This window comes from Anabas testudineus, chromosome 16 (assembly GCF_900324465.2).
Source record: "Anabas testudineus chromosome 16, fAnaTes1.2, whole genome shotgun sequence".
NCBI lineage: Eukaryota > Metazoa > Chordata > Actinopteri > Anabantiformes > Anabantidae > Anabas > Anabas testudineus.
The window spans coordinates 9,328,281-9,348,954 of NC_046625.1; the positions used below are offsets into that span (position 1 = coordinate 9,328,281).

At 41.5% G+C, this 20,674-nt stretch overlaps 1 protein-coding gene across 2 annotated transcripts; it reads left to right on the top strand.

Annotated features, from left to right (window-relative positions):
• The first annotated feature begins 673 nt into the window (after nucleotides 1-673).
• Nucleotides 674-20,293, top strand: chd4b (chromodomain helicase DNA binding protein 4b). 2 transcript variants are annotated; one of them, XM_026370490.1, is made up of 40 exons: nucleotides 674-904; nucleotides 1,228-1,434; nucleotides 1,923-2,047; nucleotides 3,341-3,592; nucleotides 3,684-3,799; nucleotides 3,925-4,024; nucleotides 4,148-4,358; nucleotides 4,555-4,676; nucleotides 4,800-4,923; nucleotides 5,033-5,205; nucleotides 5,862-6,107; nucleotides 6,272-6,475; nucleotides 6,639-6,850; nucleotides 7,114-7,245; nucleotides 7,335-7,434; nucleotides 7,653-7,844; nucleotides 8,151-8,351; nucleotides 8,594-8,731; nucleotides 8,861-8,982; nucleotides 9,074-9,247; nucleotides 9,415-9,556; nucleotides 9,693-9,942; nucleotides 10,044-10,168; nucleotides 10,260-10,352; nucleotides 10,474-10,615; nucleotides 11,070-11,239; nucleotides 11,463-11,652; nucleotides 12,718-12,804; nucleotides 13,677-13,768; nucleotides 13,915-14,048; nucleotides 15,261-15,405; nucleotides 15,527-15,683; nucleotides 16,341-16,426; nucleotides 16,521-16,764; nucleotides 16,840-16,896; nucleotides 17,216-17,386; nucleotides 17,470-17,578; nucleotides 17,792-17,924; nucleotides 18,035-18,230; nucleotides 19,100-19,302. In XM_026370490.1, exons 2-40 carry the CDS (start codon nucleotides 1,374-1,376, stop codon nucleotides 19,300-19,302), a joined length of 5,931 nt encoding a protein of 1,976 aa, XP_026226275.1. In that variant the 5' UTR covers nucleotides 674-904; nucleotides 1,228-1,373. The 2 variants fall into 2 exon arrangements, with proteins under 2 accessions (XP_026226275.1, XP_026226276.1); XM_026370491.1 differs by lacking the exon at nucleotides 674-904 and having other exon boundaries at nucleotides 1,374-1,434; nucleotides 11,463-11,640; nucleotides 19,100-20,293.
• The last annotated feature ends 381 nt before the right edge of the window (nucleotides 20,294-20,674 follow it).

Consider the following 20,674-nt stretch of genomic DNA (forward strand, 5'->3'; position numbering starts at 1 on the left):
ATGTGGTGCAGTCCAGCTGTGATAAGACCACTTTGACGAGGCCTTGGTCTACATCGGGGATGCTGAGCAGGGTCAGAGCCGCATCAAAAGACTTGACACACATCCAGTCCTGATTCACAGCGGGCCTGTTTGACCTGCACCACTGGTGTGTAGTCTACCTGTGTGATGTGAAGGCTCTTTGACTTCTTGGTGTAGTCATCCTCACTTCCAGGTGGATGCTCGGTGAGTATTATGGTCTGTCACTAGTGGACTTGAGCTCCCCTGGAGACCATGTGACTTGTATATTTTTCTTTTTTGTCCTTTTAGTAGTTGTATATTATGGGATGTATGCTGCTGCTGCTTGAGTATTATGGTCTGTCGAGGACAGGGGTGTGTGTGTGGGGGGGTGTCACCATGACAACGGGGTTGCTAAGGGGGCTGGGACTGCTAGTGGAAAGGGGAAGGAGTGTGCATGCAATGAGCCTGGTGCATGCATGTTTAGTGCTTGGCAGTGCATGTGCGTACCCGCGCGCGCGCGTGCGTGGTGGAGGGGGTGGGGGCAGACTAGAGTATTATGGTCTGTCCGTTGCGAGGTAACTATGCAGAGTCCTGTGTGAGTGTGGGAGGGGGGGGGGGATTATTATGGGATGTCTGCCCCCTTTGTGTGTTTGTGAGGATGTTAGCTAAGCTCTGCCTGTGAAGCTGAGAGAGAGAGAGAGAGAGAGAGAGGAAAGGGGGACGGAGCAGCGTGTTTTGGGTCATTGACGGCTCATTTATTTTAAATTCCGCTGATCATTGGTTGAGCAGCTTAATGAATGAGGACTAAATGACAACAACTGCAGCACAAACAGCCTGACTTGGGTTAGCGTTCATTCCTGCACCGAGGGGAGAGCACACTTCGACCCGGGACCGCACACAGCCTCCCGTAAGTTTTAATGTGCGAAGGTAACGTGAGGGTTTCGAGGGTTAAACTTTTCTTTGATGGATTGTTTTAACTCGACAGTGCGAAATTAGCGCTCATACTTGAAATAACAATGGATGCCACACATAACTTCATTGACTCCTGTGTAAAAAAAAAAATACCTGCAAATCACCAACAGATCATGTCAGTGCTCGATAATCTAGTTATCCAACTTGTTAGAGTGCGCAGGTGGTCGTAATAAAACCACAATAATAACACAGTAATAATAATAATGAGTGAAGATGACCAACCTAGCCGTGTCATTTCTTCTTATTTATTTTTTTCAGCACCCACCACCCCTCCCTTCCTGGACACCCCCGGTCCATTCTCCAACGGTCCCACGTCATTTTCCCTCCTCCCTCGCCGACCGAGGAGCAAGGTTTAGGAGGGATTAATTCGACCAGCAAGACATAAAAATAAAACGCCGGGGAAAATGTCGGGCAGCGAGGATGACAGGGAAGACTTCGGCGCGGATGAGCACTCACTTCTTCACGGTACGCTCGCTTGTCTCTCCCCCGAAGGAGGTCCATCTCTGCCGGCGACTTGAGCTCGCCTTCGCCGCGAAGCTAGCGTTAGCTTCAGCTAGCCCAGAGTAGTCGGCTCGGGCCGTCCGTCACTCGCCATGATAGATTAGTTAGCTAACTTGGCGAGCAACTGTTTCTACTTGGCTGTTTTTCTTTTTCAACCTCTGTCGTTCTGTAAACATTGTGTGTGATTTCTGGAGCGCAGGCGTGAACTGTCAAAGTTTCAAAGACAAGTTTCAACCTGTGCTGTTGTGGCATTTACGGTGTGTGTGTGTGTGTGTGTGTGGGCGTGCACGGACATCTGCCAAGTCGTGCCAGTGCGCGGTCCCCCTCTCTGCTCCCTCCGGCCTGCAGCACGGCTCCTGTCCGTGCACACACACACACACACACACACACACACACACACACACACACACACACACACACACTCTTCACTAATGAAAGCATGTCCCCGACAGATGAGGACGAGCCGGAGGATGCTGTGTCTGACGTAGACGAGGTACCCAAGTCTAAGAAGAAGAAGAAAGCCAAGAAGAGCAGCCGAGAGAGCCGCAGCAGCAAGAGGCAGAGACCCATCAGAGAGGTTGGTTGTTATCTTTAACTGAACAAAATGCACAGAAAAAAAAGTTTAAAACTCTACTAACATGTCAGCACCTACTCTGGAAGCATGTGACCACTCAATATTTATGCTTTCACTTTAATGCAGTTAATAATCGACCAAATCCACAAACCTCCTCTTGTGTACAACTCCCTTGTGAAGTTCAGCTGATGCTAATAATAGGACGTATCACTCCCATGTTAGAAAAATATAGTAGGCTGCTGAAATTTGCTGCAGATTTAAAGATGAAATTTAGAGTTTGCACTTCTGCAGACGGATAAAAACACAAGGTGTGATTGAAAAGTATTTGTCTAACTCTGACCTTTGAATGCATCTTAGCAAAAACAAGGACTGCAGATTTTGTCCATTTATTATTTACATTTAATTTGGTTAGAGAAGAGATCTTTTTGTTGACAGGCATAATAACTATAGTGTGCAAAATATTACTATGTTCACATGGGCAGGTCGGTATTGTGTCAATGAAGGTGTGGAGCTGTTCTTGAAGGCTCAGAGAGCCACATTTTTTGGGACTGTCGGATTTGGCTTGGTGACAACAACATCTGACAGTGAAATGCTGCAAATGTTGTTTGATTTCTTGTCTAGTATTGCACACTAAAACAATTATAAGACCTCAGGGAACCCTGGTGCTTTAGTTAGAGTCCTATAGATTTACTATCATAGTGGTGGTTGTTTTGCAGCCAAATGAGCTTGTATTATTTACGTAAATCATAATTGCTCTGAGTATAATTAATGTGAATATTTAAAACGAGATAGAAGCATATACCTTCATTAACTTATTTTAATGAAAATGTCTATTGTTGTCTCAGTTAACCACCAAACAGCCATTTTGTCAAAAAAATATAAAACAAAAATGCTAAAACAATTGAAAATAAAATAAAATAATTGAAAAAAGTTAAGTGTAATTTACTGATTGTTTTGACTAATAATAAGAAACACAAAGATATTCAGTTTGTAACAATGTCAAACAAAGAAAATCAGTAAATTCTCAGGTGAGTACTGACCTTGAAAATATATAATTATTTAGCTTGATTATCAAAATGGTTGCTGATTAATTTTCTGTCAATCAACGTAGTAATTGTTTGCACTGCACTTGACTTTAGTATTGAACCACTGACCAATGCAGGGCTTCTATTCAGGGTTCCTGGAGCACAATAGACTGAAACAAAAAGGATGACACTTTTAATTTATATGATATATGAAAAGTCTAAAAGCATCAGTGTCTTCATGTAATTAGCAGAGTGGTTCTTTGTCTTGTAGGAGTTGCCAGTCAGCTCCCCAGAGCACCTGATTGGCATAGAAGCAATAGAGAGGGATGCAGATGAGGGAGGTATGCGGTCAGAGAGTGAAGGAAGTGATTATGCCCCGGGGAGGAAAAAGAAGAAACGCTCCAGCTCTGCCAAAGACAAGAAGAAAGGAGGTGGATCAGCAGAGAAAGGATCGTCCAGCTCAAAGAGCAAACGCAAAGATCCAGAACCTGAAGATGACGAGGACGACGACGACGATTGCCAGGTAAAGGTTCATTCAGACATATCTGGAGTTGGATTGTTAATTGACTGATTGATTTTAACTTTTGAATGTGCCATTGCCCCTCCCACCTTAGCCTAAAAGCTCTGCCCAGCTGTTGGAGGCCTGGAGCATGAAAGACATTGACCACGTCTTTACTCAGGAAGACTACAGCTCCCTCACCAACTACAAGGCCTTCAGCCAGTTTGTCAGGTGAGAAAAACCATTTTTTTAGTAACAGCAGACATTACTGTTTGCCTCTGCCTCATTATTAAGGACCTGTGTGCACATGAACATATTAACAATCACTGTATCTTGTTTAAATGTTACGTCCTTAGGCCTTTAATTGCAGCTAAAAATCCCAAAATTGCTGTGTCCAAGATGATGACTTTGATGATGGCTAAATGGAGAGAATTCAGCACAAACAACCCTCTAAAGGTATTCATAATCGGAACAAGATCACAAATCTGGCTTGTAATGAACAATTTGTTTTTCATGTATTTCTGGCTTTTTGTGTTTGACAGTTGACAACAAAGTTTCTGATTCTGTTTCCCTCTGTAGGGTTGTGCCAATGCCAATGCAGCTCTGGCAGCTGCCAGCGTGGCTGCAGTTGTGGAGAACATGGTGGTGGCAGGAACAGACGGAGGAGCAGATACTGGTGCTCCTACTTCACTCATAGGTGCTTCTGCTCCTGCTGCTGCTCCAACACCTGCTGCACCTCCAGCTGCCCCAGCCCCTCCACTCCGCAAGGCCAAGACCAAAGAGGGCAAAGGTAAAGTAGGATATCTAATGAAGTGGCCAGTGAGTGTATATATAGAAGCTAAATAAACTTAACTTTGTTAAAACATAAATGAAATATAATAAAAATAGAAGAATCTAAAGATCCATAGCTGTTATAATAAATTCTACATCGAATCATTACATACTTTATACTCTTAAATGCCTTGTTTATGTTTTTGTCTTCTCAGGTCCTAACGCTCGCAAGAAGTCAAAGTCTGCGTCTAAGCCTCCACCGAAGCCCAAACCCAAGAAAGTGGCTCCACTCAAGATCAAACTTGGGGGTCTTAACAGCAAGAGGAAACGCTCCTCTGTAAGATCTTGTTTTTGTCATAGCTGTTCACTTAGTAAGCAGAATCACAATAGTGTTACTATGCTGTATTTTACTATAATGTAACCAGGTGTTTTTCTCATTTTCGTTGTGGTCTTGTGTCAGAGTGATGAAGATGAACCAGATGTTGACAGTGACTTTGATGATGGGAGCTTCTCAGTGTCAGATGGCTCCAGTCGCAGCAGCCGCCCTAAGAAAAAGCCCAAGAGCGCAAAGAAAAAGAAGAAAGGTTGGCATGAAAATATTAAAAACATACACAATAAAAACATATATAGAAATATAAAGATAAAAAACAAAACAAAAACAAAGTCAAGGCCAAGTTGAATGTCTTCTCTTAGTGGAGACAGAGGACGGCGATGGCTATGAGACAGACCACCAGGACTACTGTGAAGTGTGCCAGCAGGGAGGAGAGATCATTTTGTGTGACACCTGCCCCCGAGCTTATCACATGGTCTGTCTGGACCCTGACATGGAGAAAGCACCTGAGGGCAAGTGGAGCTGCCCACACTGTGTGAGTACTGTAATCTTACCTCTCCTTACTTTGCAGAGAATGCTATCTGGTTGTATAACAGAGAGGACCAAATCGGAATCATGAGCATGAAACACTGGGACAAAAATTACACCTGTTTCTGAAATAATGTTTCGTAGAAATCTTTTCCTGGAAAGTTGCACTGATAAGAGAGTTCACTGTTAGTAAACACGTTTTGTTAGCTGTGATTTTCATCAGTTTTTGTGTTTCCGTTTTTGTCTGTCCTCTGCTGCCCCCCCCTCCCAACCCGTGTGCTCATGTTCCTGTCTGTGCTCTCCTATTCCCCACCACGTGCCTTACCCCCTACCAATCCTCCATTTCCTGTTCTTGTTCCTACCCTCCCACTCCCTCTCTCCCTCCCTCTGTAATGGCTCCACACGCAAACATGCACACGCGTGCAATGCGCGTGCACCCCCCCCCCCCGGCACTCTTGGATCTCCCCCACACCCCTCCCTTTTTTCCTTTCACTTCGTTCCGCATACCTTCCCTGCCTGTCTGCCCTCCACACCCCACCACCACACACACACACACACACACACACACACACACACACACACACACACACACACACACACACACACACACACACACACACACACACACACACCACCTTCCTGTCTCTGTAATTCTGCCACCAGGAGAAGGAGGGGATCCAGTGGGAGGCCAGAGATGATCTCTCTGATGGCGAAGGGGAGGATGAGGAAGACAGGAGAGATGAAGGAGTGGAGGAGGAAGACGACCACCACATTGAGTACTGCCGGGTGTGCAAGGACGGAGGAGAGCTGCTTTGCTGTGACACCTGCCCCTCCTCCTATCACATCCACTGCCTCAACCCTCCCCTACCCGAAATCCCCAATGGAGAATGGATCTGCCCCCGCTGCAAGGTGAGTGCTGAACACTGGTGCATAAGTGTGAATGTGCATGTGTTAGTTTGAGTAAACTATGGCAGACATTTTTTATGATTTTGCATGTAAATATTTACATTATTTTAAAAATTATATTAGCATTATACGCTAATTATTTTCTTACCTCCCCCACTTTTTAACAGTGTCCACCAATGAAGGGAAAAGTCCAGAAGGTTTTGACATGGCGCTGGGGAGAGCCGCCAGCTCCCACGCCTGTCCCCCGGCCTGCTGATCTGCCTGCTGATGCTCCTGATCCGCCACCCTTGGTGGGCCGCAGGGAGAGGGAGTTCTTTGTCAAATGGTGCAATATGTCCTACTGGCACTGTTCCTGGGTGCTGGAGCTACAGGTACACAGACTCTCTGAAACTGTATCCACCTGTAGCCGAAAATTTATATTTAGTCTTTTTGAAGCGTGGGGCATTCTTCCATTCCCCCCTCTCACATTTACAGTCTGTCCTCAATCATACTTCTGATAATCCTTTCTTCACCCACTTGTTACCTTTGTTCTAGTTGGAGCTGAACTGTCAGGTGATGTTCCGTAACTACCAGAGGAAAACTGACATGGACGAACCTCCACCTGCAGACTTTGGAGGCGAGGGTGATGACAACAAGAGCACAAAGAGAAAGAACAAAGATCCTCTCTTTGTCCGTATGGAAGAAGAATTTTCTCGATTTGGAGTTAAGATGGAGTGGCTGATGATCCATCGCATCTTAAATCACAGGTGGGACACAGTTTGTTTTTGATGTGCCTTGATATAGTTAGTGGCTGAAATATTTTATGCTGTGTCTTACAAACTAAAAAATGTTTTGTGACACTGCACAAATAAACAATGCAATGTAATTTCACACAGTTTGAAAAAATAGAAAGAATATGAAGTTGACAACAACTTGATTCGAGGCAAAATACAATTAAAACCTGTTTTACTAGAAAGTGGTGCACACATAAAAAACAAGTTCAGATTTCCTGTTTCTTTTTTTATATTAGTGTTGATAAGAAGAACAATGTGCATTACCTGATCAAATGGAGAGATCTGCCGTATGACCAGTCAACCTGGGAGAGTGAAGACATGGACATCCCAGAATATGACACCTACAAACAGACATACTGGAATCATAGGTATGAAGCAGCTGGCATAGGTAGGAAGATATTTCTCCTGTTGTTTTACATGTAACTGCAGTTCAAAGAATACTGTTTTTTTCTTGAAGAGAGTTGATGGTAGGTGAGGAGGGCAGACCTGGCAAGAAGCTGAAGAAGCCAGTTAAAGTCAAGAAGGCAGAGCGGCCTCCTGCTAATCCAGTTGTAGATGTGAGTATTGTGAAACTTTGAACCATACAAAACGTTCTTTTTTCTAGAAACAGCTTTGGTGATTGAGATCCTGCTATAGAGCATTTTTGCAACAGATGAAAGGATTATCGATGATAAAATGAAGGCACACTTTCAAGTTTCACTGACTTACTGACAGAATTAAAAGTAGCCTGAGTCACGACACATGGTTTTGATATTCTCTGATTTCTTGCTCCCAGCCCACCATCAAGTTTGATCGGCAGCCTGAATACTTGGACAGCACAGGGGGCACTCTGCATCCTTATCAGCTGGAGGGGTTAAATTGGCTGAGGTTTTCTTGGGCTCAGGCCACAGACACAATCCTGGCTGATGAGATGGGTTTAGGAAAAACTGTACAGACGGCGGTCTTTCTTTACTCATTGTACAAGGAGGTAAGAAACTGTATTTATGAATGTCCTCCAAGTATTTTATGCATTTTTGTACTTTGCATTGCTCGAGATAGTGGTAAGATTTGCCTGATTTATAATGTCTGTTTTGCTTTATGGGTACTCAAACTTCTGTTTGCTAACAAAATAAAATATCAGTTGTTATTTACTGTTAACTTCTGTCTCGTCTACCCTCCTCTGACATTCCACACATGCAACATAAAGTCAATGTCTAATTGAAGAGCCTTAGTTCAAGTCGATAATATCTTTACATGTTAATGTTGAGTCCAACTGTGTCTTCCATGGATACAGGGTCACTCCAAAGGTCCTTTCCTGGTCAGTGCTCCCCTTTCCACCATCATTAACTGGGAGAGAGAGTTTGAGATGTGGGCCCCCGACATGTATGTGGTGACCTATGTAGGGGACAAAGACAGCAGGGCTGTCATCAGAGAGAACGAGTTTTCTTTTGAAGGAAATGCCATCCGAGGTGGAAAAAAGGCATCCAAGATGAAGGTAAGAAAGAAGTAGGAAAAGGAGCAAGAGCAATGATAATGAAATGCATTAGAAACTTTAATCTGTTTGTACTAGCACTTGTTGTACTGTATAGCATCAAGCAGACACCATTTTGAAGTTAAAAAGTTATAAATCTGCTCAGACATTTTGTTTTAGTTTGTGCTGTTATATTTCCAGTCTGAATATTTTTTTACATGCCTGATATTTGTGTTTCAGCATCTCTTTTTCTCTGTTCTTTCCAGAAAGACTCACCGGTTAAGTTCCATGTTCTGCTGACATCCTATGAGTTGATTACCATTGACCAGGCAGTGCTGGGCTCCATTGAATGGGCCTGTCTGGTTGTAGATGAAGCACACAGACTGAAGAACAACCAGTCCAAGGTAATAACAAACACAGTTTACATAGGTATTTTATGGTATTTCAGTTTAATTTATATTGTAGAAATGAGTTCAACTGAGAGATCAAATGTTAAGTGTTTTTCCTGTGCCTTTTCTCACTTTTTTTATTAGTTTTTCAGAGTCTTGAACAACTACCCACTGCAACACAAGCTGCTGCTGACCGGCACTCCTCTCCAGAACAACCTGGAGGAGCTCTTCCACTTGCTGAACTTCCTGACACCAGAGAGATTCAAGTTAGTAACCCAGTACAGAAGGTGGCCACAGCACATACGAGGTAGACGCCCCCAGAGTTAACTGTAATGAACGTTTACTTTTAACCTGCAGCAACCTGGAAGGCTTTCTGGAGGAGTTTGCAGATATTGCCAAAGAGGACCAGATCAAGAAGCTCCATGACATGCTGGGACCACACATGCTCAGGAGGCTGAAGGCTGATGTTTTCAAACACATGCCCTCAAAGACTGAGCTCATTGTCAGGGTGGAGCTGAGCCCCATGCAGAAGTAAGAGATTCAAGGAGATCTGTAGGAGTAGCTTTAAAACTATATCAGCAACTAAATTAAACCACACCTACGTGTTGTTGTAAATGGGCATTTTAACGTTATTTGTTTTTAAAGTTAAAGATCTTACAAAGTGTCTTTTTTTTTGTCTTCTTAATTTTTGCAACCAGGAAATACTACAAGTTCATCCTAACCCGTAACTTTGAGGCCCTAAACACTCGTGGAGGAGGAAACCAAGTCTCTCTGCTCAATGTGGTCATGGACCTCAAAAAGTGCTGCAATCACCCCTACCTCTTTCCTGCAGCTGCTACAGTATGATTAAGATCTTTTCACACTATTATGCTGAAACAAGCAATTTGTTTCATATGAGTTGTAGCAGTTTATTGTGTCTTTTCATTGATTAATATTTAATGCAGTCAGTTCATCTGAATTCTCTCTCTGATTGTAGGAGGCACCAAAGCTTCCAAATGGCATGTATGAGGGCACTGCTCTCACAAAGGCTTCAGGAAAACTGATGCTGCTTCAGAAGATGATGAAGAAACTGAAGGAGGGAGGCCACAGAGTTCTGGTCTTCTCTCAGATGACCAAAATGCTGGACCTGCTTGAGGACTTCCTGGAAAATGAGGGATACAAATATGAGAGAATTGATGGAGGAGTCACTGGAAACTTGAGACAGGAGGCCATCGACCGTTTTAATGGTGAGACATGCACAAACACAAAGAGTGTGTTTGTTTAGTCACTCAGGACAGCTGGTGTTGTTTGCTGTCTGTGTTTTAATTTAAATTCTGTTGTTCAACAGCTCCTGGTGCTCCCCAGTTTGCTTTCCTCCTCTCCACCAGAGCTGGTGGTTTGGGCATTAATCTTGCCTCTGCTGACACTGTGATCATCTATGACTCTGACTGGAATCCCCACAATGACATCCAGGTTTGCAAAGCCCACCTGTAATCTCAAATGTGTCTCTGTATATTCATTTGGATGATAGGTGATTATGCTGTTTGTTTCGTGTGTGTTGTAGGCGTTTAGCAGAGCTCACCGTATTGGGCAGAACAGGAAGGTGATGATCTATCGCTTTGTCACCAAAGCCTCTGTGGAGGAGAGAATCACACAGGTCTGTGAAGATTAACACCACAAGAAATTATACATCCCTCTTAAAATTGGATAAACTGTGTCAGGATTCTGCGTTCATCTGCTCACTGCTTGTTTGTCTTCCACCTACTTCTTTCCACCAGGTGGCAAAGAAGAAGATGATGCTTACCCACCTGGTGGTGCGACCAGGCCTCGGCTCTAAGACAGGTTCCATGTCCAAGCAGGAACTCGATGATATCCTCAAGTTTGGAACTGAAGAGTTGTTCAAGGATGAAGTTGGAGATGGTGAGTCTTGATGATCCATTATGAATTTTGTTAATTTCTTATCATTAACAACTATGTAAAAACTTGCAACAACTAAATTAGTCAGATTACCCAAAAAAGGACTGTCTGATAATTTACTGTGGAAACAATAGGTGATACAATGAAAATTGGCATTAGTTACATTAAACCAAATCTGTTTTTGAATCTTTGCTTGTTTTGCCACAGCCAATATTATATTATGTAAAGGCTTCTAAGTTTTATAAGCATGGCACTGACCAGCAGATGAGCTGTTTTTTATGAAAGTAATTAACAACTATACTATGTATATTATTGCATCTTCTATTCCAAATAAAGAAATAAAATAAAAGAATGCTGACTAGGACATCCTGTTGTATGTGTAGTATTATAGTAGTAGTTTATATGGAAATGTTCAATGTACCAAACTTCCTTCATTTTGTATTTGACATGCTTTCAGGGGACAACAAGGAGGATGACAGCAGTGTGATCCACTACGATGACCAGGCAATTGAACGCTTGCTAGACAGGAACCAGGATGCTACAGAGGACACCGAGCTTCAAAGCATGAATGAATACCTCAGCTCCTTTAAAGTGGCCCAGTACGTAGTCAAAGATGAAGATGATGAGGTAAGAGTGTATCTAAAGGTTTTTGTGGTTTTGTAGTTGTAGTAACCAGGAGTCAGAAAAATAGACGAAAGATGTATTTTGGTCTTAGGTGTCAGATGTAGCTCAAACATTATTGTTCAACATAGCACAGTCAGTGTCTGTAAAAGGTTATACATTTTTAAAAACATAATCCACAGGCTGCATTCATTATCTATACTGTGTTATTTTGTTGTCTTTCTTTCAGGAGGAGGAGGTCGAAAGGGAGGTGATTAAGCAGGAAGAAAGTGTGGATCCTGACTACTGGGAGAAGTTGCTTCGACACCACTATGAGCAGCAACAGGAGGATCTCGCCCGCAATCTGGGCAAAGGCAAAAGAACTCGAAAGCCTGTCAACTACAATGACGGCTCCCAGGAGGACCGAGGTATAAGACAGGGTACAGAACAATATATAATGGAATCTCTTCGTTGTGTGTTTGTGTGTGTGTGTGTGCTGTGCAGTGTTGTTGGTGTTGGTGTTGGTGTAATATGGTAAGAGATACAGTTTAGCTGAGTTTTGTGACTTGAGATTGGCCATAGAAAGGTGTTACTGTATTTTATAAGTTTATTTTCTTATTTAGAAAGGTGTATTTGAAACTTAGGACTATTTTATAATGATAATCTTATATATATAATATGGATACATTTGTTAAATACACCCAATACTCCTGAAACAAACTGAAACACCCAGACTTCGTACTTATATTTTTAGGATTTGGTACTGTAACTGTTTAAAAAGAGGCATTAATGTTGCACATGTAAAATCAACTTACATTTAATCTCTTGTAAAATTATGGAAATTCAGTTCTCACATCCCAACCAATGCTGACAATAGGAGCATTAAAATAAACCTACACATATTTCCAGATGAAAACACAAAACAACAAAGCATTTCCCCTTATTCGTGCAAAGCTGTAAGATTATCTGGGCAGCTTCAGTGTCATTTCTTCTTTTGTATGCAGTTATTTTTTTTTTTTAAATAAAAACTAAACATATCTGCATTAATCAAAAAGTCCAACTGATTACATCAGTTACGATGGTTGAAACAAAAAGGTTTAAACCAAATATTTATTTTTTATTATTTGTCCCGGGAGACAACATGCTTTACCGGACTGCAATATAACCAAATCCTATGCAGTTTACTGTGCCTTCGACATATGTCTTATCATGCAATCATGTTCACACAAATCCAATTCTGTGCCTGCAGTCGTTATCATGCACAACAACTGTGCTTCATTCTGAATCATGTTGTAAAAGTGCAACACTAACGACAGTACGTGCGTCCTTTTGGTTGGATGCCAGCTTTTCTTTGGTGTAGTGTAAATTAGGAAAGCTGTCTTAATGAAGGGTCAGTTTAACAGCAATATGCAGGGACGTCTGTCTAAAAGGCCCTATAATAGAACCTAGAGTTTTGCCCTTTTCCTTTTCTCTCTCCTCAACATTTCTGTCTGGGTTTGGTTTAGACTGGCAGGAGGATCAGTCGGACAACCAGTCTGATTACTCTGTGGCTTCAGAGGAGGGCGATGAAGACTTTGATGAACGGACAGAAGGTAAGACTGATGTTTTGATGAATGGTGCTTTAAGATGGGTTATGTTTGTGTGTACTTTAAACATTATATTGTATCCAAGTTATTTTAAAACAGTTATTCTAAAGATAGATTTAGAGTTTAAGAATTGATCCCAACAAGTTAAAACATGGAGATAGGCCTTCATGTTTAGTAAAGATTAGTCCCTAATATTCAAGCTCCAGTTGTGTCATTCACTAACATCCTTCAAACCACCCCTGCAGATGTTTATTCAGATTCAGAAGACAGCTGCTGCAACTACATGTGTCGATGCATCATCTGCTTTGATTGTAGAGAGGCAAGACAAAACAGAAAGAAAAAGGCAAAAAAGAGGAGGCAAAAGGAAAAGAACCAGGGAAAGACATTTAAAATCAATGGTTTCTCTGCTACCTGAACTGTACACTAGCACTTTAAAGAGATTGTGTTTGTTCACATGAACTTTTAAATAGGTTCTAAATGCATGTAACTTTAGATTTTTTTTCAGAACAAATTGTTCAGCAGTATTTGTATTATTTTTAAAAGTTTATTGTATTAATTGTATTTTGATTTCATTTGAATTATGGTTCAAGTTTATTAAATCAATCACCAGCCTGCTTTCAGTTGTAAATGTTCTGAAAGCGTTTTGTTTTAAGAAGTAACATACAATGTGAAAGTGCATTGACAGTGAGGAGGGACAGCTTCAGCAGGATCAGAGTATGACATGATGAGGCGTAAGTGGAACATCTTCACAGAGAAACTTTAGGACAACAAGAGCACACATCATCAAATACACTTAATTTTAATCGCTTCAATGAAATATTTTTGCGTCTGAATCTGAACACTAACAACACACACTAAAAATGTTAATGTCTTCTTAGCTAATGCTCGCAGACCAAACCGCAAAGGGCTGAGGAATGACAGGGACAAACCTCTGCCTCCGCTGTTGGCCAGGGTTGGTGGGAACATTGAGGTAAGTTTTCTGTCATCTCAGCTCCGCTCACGCTGCTCATACACAGATAAGATGCAACCAGTGCTGCCATACTGTTAAATGCTGTCAGTGTTTTCTGGTTGCATTGACTTCTGTTTACTTTATCTGTTGATCTTTTCCTTCCCCAGGTGTTGGGCTTTAATGCACGGCAGAGGAAGGCCTTCCTGAATGCAGTGATGCGTTATGGGATGCCTCCTCAGGATGCATTCACCAATCAGTGGCTTGTCAGGGACCTCAGAGGAAAATCTGAGAAAGAATTTAAGTGAGTCTTAAAATGCTATTTTCCTATTTGTCTCAGCAGTGGAGGCTGTTCTATATCAAGCTGAAGAACTTATTTTGTTTCTGAGCAAAATACACTGAAAATACACTTTAACTAAGAGGTAATAGGCCCCCATTGGATAATTTCTGCATGGATGATTATTTTTCAGATGGCAATAAGTTATTTAACCCTAACTGATGCAGTGATTAGCTTCTCATTTCTTAAACAGCCATGTTGGAAGACGCATCCTGGTGTCAGAAGATATTAATCTATTTCAGAAGGGTCAAATAATTGGCATAAATCAAGCAAAGAAAACATCTAAAGAGATGATGATGTGATGAAACTACTAAAACTGGGTTAAGAACTGTCCAATAGAAGAAGGTCATGTGGTCTGATGTGTCCAGATTTAACTTACTTAAGTGAAGTAAGTAAGTTAAGCACCTATCATACCTAATGCCTACAATACAAGCCTGTGGGGGCAGTGCTATGATCGGGGGTTGCTGCAGTTGGTCAGGTCTAGGTTCAACAACTTTATGTGCCCAGACGTCTTCCAAGATGACAATGTTAGGATTCATTCAGCTCAAATTGTGAAAGAGTGGTTCAGGGAGGATGACACATCATTTTCATACATGGATTGGGCACCACAGAGTCGAGACCTTTACTCCACTGAGAATCTTTGAGATGTGCTGGGGAAGACTTTGTGCATTGGTCTGACTCTCCCATCATCAATACAAGATATTGGCAAGAAATTAATGCAACTCTGAATGGGAATAAATGTTGTGACATTGCAGAAACGTATCGAAACAACGTATGAGTGTCGTAATCAAAGCGGAAGGCGGTCCAATGAAATATTAGTGTGTCTTTTTTTTTGGAAGGCCAGTGTATGTTGGTATAGACTAAAGTCACTGTTGAAAATATGTTTTTTTGTTAGCATGAAAGTCAGGCCGCCAAGTTGAGTGCAGAAAAATAATATTCAGTAATTTTGGTTTAGAGACCAAAACTGCTAATTCTTCGAACAAACAGCCCAAAGTTGTGTTAGATCCTTTTTCTTGGCTGTTTGCACTGAAAGCCTCTTGTGGCTTTTTAACAGTACCAAATCTGTATTGTCTTTAAACATTTCTGTGAATTGAGGCTCATGACTCACAGGGATTTAGACATTTTCCAAATGTATTTATGGGGACGTCCCTTAACCCTCTCTTTCACAAATGTTTGCAGGGCTTATGTGTCTCTGTTCATGCGTCATCTTTGTGAGCCGGGGGCTGATGGAGCTGAGACCTTTGCAGATGGCGTCCCACGTGAGGGTCTGTCAAGGCAACATGTGCTTACTCGCATTGGTGTGATGTCCCTTATAAGGAAAAAGGTAGACAGTTACAGACTGTTACAGAGTACATGTTATGTCATCCTGACTCAGTAGTTAATGTATGCAACTCAAATATCAAATTGCTTGGTTGAAGAGTGAATTGCCTGATGTTGATTAACAGGTGCAGGAGTTTGAGCATGTGAACGGTCAGTGGTCAATGCCTTGGATGGCTGAGCTGGAGGAGAACAAAAGGGCTGCAGCTTTGGCTGCTGGTGAAGACCCCAAAACCCCTTCTACTGGGACCCCCGCAGACACACAGCCCAACACTCCTGTCCCAGGTACAGATTGACACATAACACTTATATCTCTGGCCTCTGAAGTCACAGCTAAATGACGAGCCTCAGCCCTTAACTCAACTCTAACTTAATTCTAATCTCTAACCTTAAACTGACTCTATTGATATTTTTAACAATGTAGAAATGACCGTTACTCCGAAGCAGGAACTCTTGACAAACATGTTGCTCTTTGTTCAGTCACATCATTTAATTACAGCTTCATGAGACACGTTTGCATTGATAAACATCACAGTTACGTGTACCACTGTTCTTTGACGAATGACATGCATTTCTGTTTCCTCTTCGTCGCAGAACCACATATTTAACCACATCTTTTACCCGAGTGGAAACTTCCTTTTAACCTCAATTCTAAAACTACTATAAATTTGGGGGAATGATTATTTCTTTGTTTTGCACTGAAATATATTTATATTGTGATTATGATATATATGATAGCATTGTTATATTATGTTATTTATTCAGGCCCATATAGATATTATTCCACACTCAGCTTAATCTTTGACGCCCTCTTCTGGATACAGTTGTAAAAACATAAAACAACTACTGGCCAGGAGGCTAAAGATTATTTAGTTTTTAAATGACAGCCATAAGGAGACAGCCTCTTTCTCAGTCTTTTAAATGTAATATTTTTTTTAACAGAGGATTTGTCTAAATCAGAGGACAAGGAAGATGCGAAGAAGGAGGGAGAGGAGAGCAAAGGTGGCAAGAAAACAGATGATCCAGAGGTAAGTTCTTCTTTTGTGCCCCTATTACACATGTTACATGTACTATATTTTTCAATCAAATTTTCTAATTTGGCACTGACCACTTCCTTGGTAGATTATTGAAATCCCAGATGAGTCTGAAAAATCCCCTATGACAGAGAAGAAAGAAGGAGAGGTAGATCCAGCTGCAGGAAAAGAGGAAAAAGAGAGGGAGACCGGAGATGGACATGAAGGGACGGAGAAGGAGGCTGAAGATGTGAACAAAGAGAAAGACAAAACCTCGGAGATGGAGAAGGACACTCATTCTGATGTCAAGGGTGAGGGCTCAGAGGGCAAGACGGAATCAGAGGAGTCTAAAGGTACGATAAATGATAATACATAAAATAATTTAGCCAATTTTCTGCTTCTCTGATACAGTATTTTTCCTATTTCAGCTGAGGAAGGCAAGGATGAAAAAATGGGCACTGGTTTATCCGCAGTGGAGAAGAAAGGTGCATACATAAAGTCCATGTTCTGTACCATTAAGATAATGATAGACATCTATATGTAAGATATCAAAATATCACCAATTTATTGGTATCATAATTCAGTGCTACAGTGTTAGCGCCCTCTTGGTAGGGTTAAGGTTTTGATCTCTTTTCTCATCATCTCTCTACTATCAATACTTTAAAATGGCTATAAAATATTTTAAAACATTCGATACAAGGCTCCATAATGGCAGGAGATTCTGTATAAAAATGATAAATATTCTTTCTATTTTTGTATATTTAGAACTGACATGCTTCTGTCTGTCTCTTTTGTTTCTCACAGAGCATAAGGAGGAGAAGGACAGCGTGAAAACAGATGAGTCTGGCAAATTGCAGAACGGAGAGAACACCAAAGACGGAGGAACAGCTGCGCCAGCGGTTAATGTCAACGAAGAGAAGAAGAAAGCCACCAAGCAGAGGTTCATGTTCAACATTGCAGATGGAGGATTCACAGGTGGACACACACATTCACGCTTTTTCTCTCGTTTCTCTTTTTCTTTTTCATTTCTCTTTTGACCTTTCTGCTCTCCTTTCCAGAGCTTCACTCTCTGTGGCAGAATGAAGAGCGGGCTGCCACTGTCACTAAGAAAACCTTTGAGATTTGGCACCGTCGCCATGACTACTGGCTCCTTGCTGGCATCATACAGTATCCTTTCTAATGCACAGTATTATGGACGCATAACTCTTGTTATCATTATTTGGTTTTCTTTAGTCGGAGTAAGATATGTGTGTTTTCCACTTATTTAGGCATCTATTTAATGACTTCCTCCACTAACTAGAATGATAAATTAAACCTTACTAGATCATAATGAGACCCACGTGAAATTTGATGTTGTCACACTTGACCCGAGTGACTCAGACACGGCTATGCTCGGTGGCAGGATGTGCAGAATGATGTGAGGTTTGCCATCTTGAATGAGCCCTTCAAAGGGGAGATGAGCAGAGGGAACTTCCTGGAGATCAAGAACAAGTTTTTGGCCCGCAGGTTCAAGGTGATCTGAGAGTTCCCTGTTAACACATTTCCCTGAATCTGTGTGTGTATCTGTGTGTGTCTGTGTCTTAAATGTCACACGAGCCATTTATCTCTGCCCGTCTTGTGTAGTTATTGGAACAGGCACTAGTCATCGAGGAGCAGTTGCGCAGGGCGGCCTACCTCAACATGACTGAGGACCCAGCCCACCCCTCCATGGCCCTTAACACTCGCTTCAGTGAAGTGGAGTGCCTCGCTGAGTCCCACCAGCACCTCAGCAAGGAGTCCATGTCTGGAAACAAGCCTGCCAATGCAGTGCTGCATAAAGGTAAAACTTAAGGATGTTTCAAATACTTTTTGATGAACTTTTTGTAATATTTAAGAAATATTCTCAGTCATGACAAATTGCCTGTGTCTAAGGCAGAAGTTCAGCACTTCATTTCTGTGTTTTTGTTTGTTCGAGAGAGCGAAGATGCATTCGTTGTCACTGTGATGCTATCAGATGTATGCAAAAGAGAACTGTTGTGTGCTCACAAGTATTTAAATTTCTTGTTTCTAATTATGGCTGCTATAAAAACTAGCCAACTAACATCTGTTGAAACACTGTGGTTACATTTTGAGCAGTTTCCATGTTTGAAAAAATACAGCCTATTATTATCCTTAAGGGAAATAAGCACTTCTACTATCTACTTTTGTAGTGACGACTCCATTATAGATTAATCCGAAATGTTTTCATCATATCACAAAATCTAAAATGGCAACTTAAAATTTAAAGGTTTGTTTAAAGAACCAAAGATATTTGGTTTAAAATAATCCTCACAGCTGAAAAGTTGCAATTCCTAAATTGTTACCCTTGAGTAAAGCAACTCTTTGATTAATCAGCTAATCATTCAGCTCTCATTTCACTGCACATCAGTGATGTGCCTTTGTTGTCAGCATTTTCTTGTGATAAACTGAGCAGTTAAATATAACCATCACCAACCTTTGATACACATCCTTTGTTGGTACCTTTATAATTGGAGGGCAAATCAATAAAAGCATCAGAGGTGGAGTGGTGCTGTTCCTTACTGCAAGTAAATTTTGCTGCTTGAAAATCTGGATGACTGTTCTGCCCCAAACATAGAGCTGATTAAACCAAAACATTGCTTAATGTAGGTTATCACAGACGTGCTCATTTCCATGTTTTCATATGTCTAGTTCTCAAACAGCTGGAGGAGCTGCTGAGTGACATGAAGGCTGATGTCACACGTCTCCCTGCAACCATCGCCAGGATACCCCCAGTGGCTGTGCGGCTGCAAATGTCAGAGAGGAACATTCTCAGCCGGTTGGCGAGCCGGGGCCCCGATGTTACCGCTCAGAACCAATCACAGACCTCACAGCAGATGCAGGTGCCACGCTGATAGATCACCTTGTGCACTTCGTGCTCACTGACTGAGGCCAGTTGCCCTCACCGCCATGTAGCAGACGTCCTTCCCCTCAACCACCATGTACAGCAGTCAGGTTAGTCGTCTTCGCTCTGCACTCACAACCCATCTCCAGACTCAGAAGAGCTTCAGCTGCGCTTGTGGATTTAAAAAGACTGGAACTGTAGATTTAGGTTGGGAGTGAATGGAAGAATAGAAACATCTCCTCTACTGGAATTAACTCTGATTAAAGTCCTCTAACCTGAGCACTGTCGTTGTGACTGAACTGCAGGCAGCTCCACTGTTCTATTTTCACAGAAAGGCCAAACGTGTATGTAACTAAATGTATCATGAAGTTGAAGAGGTAGACAGGAGAAAAAGCAGCATGTTTGGAGTATACTGGTGCTCTGTAGTAACTTCTGGGTTATTCACGAATTCAAGGGATTTTATTGTGCTCATTTCCACCTTTAGAAAATTGTGAACTTTTTTTCAACTCTACTGTGCTCTCTTGTATGTGTGTGGAGAGAGTGTGTGTGTCCGTTTCCTGTATATATGTATGTATAAACTGGGCATACTGACGTGCAACTCTACTGGAGAGCGCCCTGACACTGAGAGACTGTTGCTGTCACTTTTCTAGCAGTCGATCAGATCTCTTACCTCTTTCTGCGTCCTTACCCTCCATCTCAAACACACACCCGACCTGGGATCAGCTCTTTGCGCACACACCCCAACCAGCACCTCGACATTCCTAACTGCACCACAGATTTTCCCCCTGAAAACTTTCCCGTGTTGCCCCCAAAATATGGACACGCAATAGCGCCACAGCTTTTAGGTACATGGGGTGGTTTGAGAATGATGGCAATCTTAAGTTAATTTAATTTCCTACTGTCTATTGTTATGTTGTTTTACATGATTGGATATCATTATTATTATTATTAATAATAATATGGTTACCACCTTGTTATTTTTATTGTTGCTGTTTGTTTTTATGGACTAAAATAAAAAGTCAACTGTTTTTCAAGCTTTCTGTCATTTTTAAAATATATTTATTTTTTTTATTTTAAAAAAAATACTAATAATTTTATTGTGGATTATAGCCAAATATCTATATGAACACTTTTCATCAGATACAGTTGCACATAATATTTATAATTTATAAACAGTTTGTTGTAGTTTTATAACGTGTTGTAGTTTGTTTAGCCAGATCCAGAATAGCTCTGTTTGTTTAACTCTCTTGATTAAAACTGTAAAAAGCACTTTTATTTTTTTAAATCAGTGTGTTCAGTGACAATAGTGGAGAGGGAAGTGGTCCAAATCTCTCCTATAGACGTTCACTTAGATCAGAATCTGTTGGTTGTGAAGTTGATAT

Bases quoted from the DNA above. Each gene is read 5' to 3' on its own strand.
- chd4b (XM_026370490.1), top strand. From the start codon at position 1,374: ATGTCGGGCAGCGAGGATGACAGGGAAGACTTCGGCGCGGATGAGCAC. The intron at 3,593-3,683 runs GTAAAGGTTCAT...CTCCCACCTTAG, and splicing joins ACGACGACGACGATTGCCAG to CCTAAAAGCTCTGCCCAGCT. The intron at 8,983-9,073 runs GTTAGTAACCCA...TTTAACCTGCAG, and splicing joins CTGACACCAGAGAGATTCAA to CAACCTGGAAGGCTTTCTGG.